The sequence below is a fragment of the Pteropus vampyrus genome, unplaced genomic scaffold (genome assembly GCF_000151845.1).
Source record: "Pteropus vampyrus isolate Shadow unplaced genomic scaffold, Pvam_2.0 Scaffold371, whole genome shotgun sequence".
NCBI lineage: Eukaryota > Metazoa > Chordata > Mammalia > Chiroptera > Pteropodidae > Pteropus > Pteropus vampyrus.
This window is the reverse complement of record NW_011889152.1, coordinates 133,790-136,160: the sequence shown is the minus strand read 5'-3', so window position 1 is coordinate 136,160 and position 2,371 is coordinate 133,790. Positions and strand designations below refer to the sequence as shown.

Sequence of the window (2,371 nt, the reverse complement as noted above, 5' to 3'; positions counted from 1 at the left end):
CTGCAAAGTGGGACTAGAGGCTCCTTGAATTGTAGTCTGGTTGCTCTGAAGTTTGGGGCCAGTGAGGGCGTGCTAGAGTAGGGTGGAGGAAGGTCGAAATAATGGGGGTTAATGAAATAACGGGAAAGTCAAAATCACGAGGGATTTTTACCACATAGAGTCTGAGCGTGCAGCTCCCCAAACCTCTCAAAGCCCCATCTCGTGGTCTTGCAGGAGGATCCCCTCTCCCAGATCTCCGCCTTCTGCAACATCAGCTGGGCAGCGGCAGACTCAGAAGACAGTGTGGCCAAATGCTTTGAGAACTGCGTCATCGAAGCCGTCAGCTCGGCCTGCCAGGTGAGCAGCCCTCCCACCTGAGAAGTGCTCGTGGGCTCACAGCTGCTTTCTGATGGGCTCTGACTCAAAGAACAGGCCAAGGCTGGCCGCCTCCGGCCCGGAGGGACGCTTCTGGAATTCACTCCCTCCACCAAGTCCCTGAAATGCCACTTAGCTTCCTGCTGCTGCGTGGCTGCTACGTGGTGTAAATCACAGCCACTCATGTGTGACCTTGAACCAGGCGCTCTCGCAGGCTGCTCCTAAATGTCCCCCTTATTATCATGGCTACTGCTTTGCCAACACTGCTCAGCAGGTGTGCAATACAAGACGCCAAAGGCCGACAAAACATTTATGGAGGAAAAACGTCCGAAGTTGAAAAGATTCCATCAATTCACTTAGGGTTTTTTCCTGCTAAATGGAAAGACATTGTGTCCCATGCTGCCTCTTAGGAACGGCCTCCTTGCGCGTGTGTGCGTGTGCGTGTGCGTGCACATGTGTGTGCGTGTGCGTGCGTGCATGTGTGTGCGTGTGCGTGTGCGTGCGCTTTAGGGTTTTCTGTACATGAGGTCATGTCATCTGTGAATAGAGAGAGTTTTGCTTCTTCCTTTCCAGTCCGGGTGCCTTTTCTCTCTTTTCGTGCCCAGCTGCCCTGAGCAGGTCCTCCAGATCCATGCTGAACAGAGGTGGAGAGAGGGGACATCCTGTCTCGTTCCCGACCTTAGGGAAGAACATTTCGGTCCTTGGCCGTTGAGTGAGACGTTAGCCGTGGGCTTTTCCGAGATGCCCGGGATCAGTTTGAGGAAGATTCTATTTTTAGTTTGAGTATTTTTTTTTTTAATCACAAAAGGGTGATAGATTTCTTCGACAGCTTTTTCTGCATCTACTGAGACTATCGTGTGATTTTTTTTCTTATTGATATGCTGTATTAGATTAACTGGTTTCTTATGTTAAACCAACGTTTCATCCCTGGCATAAATCCCGCTTGGTCGTGGTGTATAATCCTTTTTACATGTTGCTGGATAAGGCTTTCTTTTATCCTTAAATATCAGAAAGTATCTATTGTAAATTTGCCCTACTTTTTTCTTCTTTTTTTTTTTTTTACTAATTACTGAAACGTTTTGTAAAAACTTCGACCCTAAAGAAGGAAAACATTTTGTTTCTTGAGGAAGCAGGAAGAGAATTAGAACATACGAGCTGTTTGCAGCCAGCCTCGGAAAGAATTACAGTTTAGAAGAAGTACAAAGTGCATCGTGCACGAATGCTTTACTCACACTGCATTTGGTGCTTTTTTGTGGTATGAAAGTCCAGGAAAAATGTAGGAACTAGCCGTTGAGCCAGGAGGAAGGGGCTGTGACGTGTGGGCTGTGTGTGTCAGCGTGTGCGTGTCACCCCATCCCTGGTCCTCATCGCTCAGAGAGTCGGTTCACAGGCAAACAAAACGCCCCAAGGAAAGATAAGTCAAACTACTCTCCCGCTTGTATTGAAGCTTTGTAAGTCACGGAGGTTTCTGAAACGCTATTGTGTGATTTACTTCTGTTATTTGAACGTGAGCCAGTAGAAGCCTCCTAAACGTCCCTGTCTTTACTCATTTCCTCTCAGTCTCAGACCAGTGTCCTCGAGGGCCTCTCTTACACAGACCTGCAGAAGTTCTGCACGCTCGTGTCCGCTGTGATCACCAAGTCCTGGCCCCGGCGCAATGGGGAGGCCGTGGATGACTTGGTTGAGGTTTTGAAGCACCTGCTCACGTGGCCAGACATCAAGCATCTCTTCAAATTGTATGGTGTGTTCACAGGGGGTGTCCACCTGGTGTCCTCCTGACCGTCACAGGGGGCATAATACTTGACCTGACACTCAGGGTGGGCCGACGCCTGACCAAGGGAGCGGAGTGGAGGCGGGGACCTGGCAAGGTGTAGGGTGTCTTGAATGTGAATAACGAGCAGTGAAGGCCACAGTCCTTGGCACCCGGCTGTGCAGCAGCCACCGTCCTGAGGTCGTATTCTTGGAGTTGTCCCGAAGGTCCCCGTTTTTCAGATGAGGAAATGGAAGTGGGGGACGG

The 2,371-nt window shown here is 49.8% G+C and overlaps 1 protein-coding gene across 1 annotated transcript in view; it reads left to right on the top strand.

The window, feature by feature from the left end:
• Positions 1-2,371, top strand: part of RNF213 (ring finger protein 213) — an 86,045-nt gene that overhangs the window by 33,458 nt on the left and 50,216 nt on the right. The window contains exons 13-14 of the mRNA XM_023523011.1: positions 167-336; positions 1,915-2,095. Coding sequence (XP_023378779.1) covers positions 167-336; positions 1,915-2,095 — 351 coding nt within the window. The remainder of the gene's footprint in view (positions 1-166; positions 337-1,914; positions 2,096-2,371) is intronic.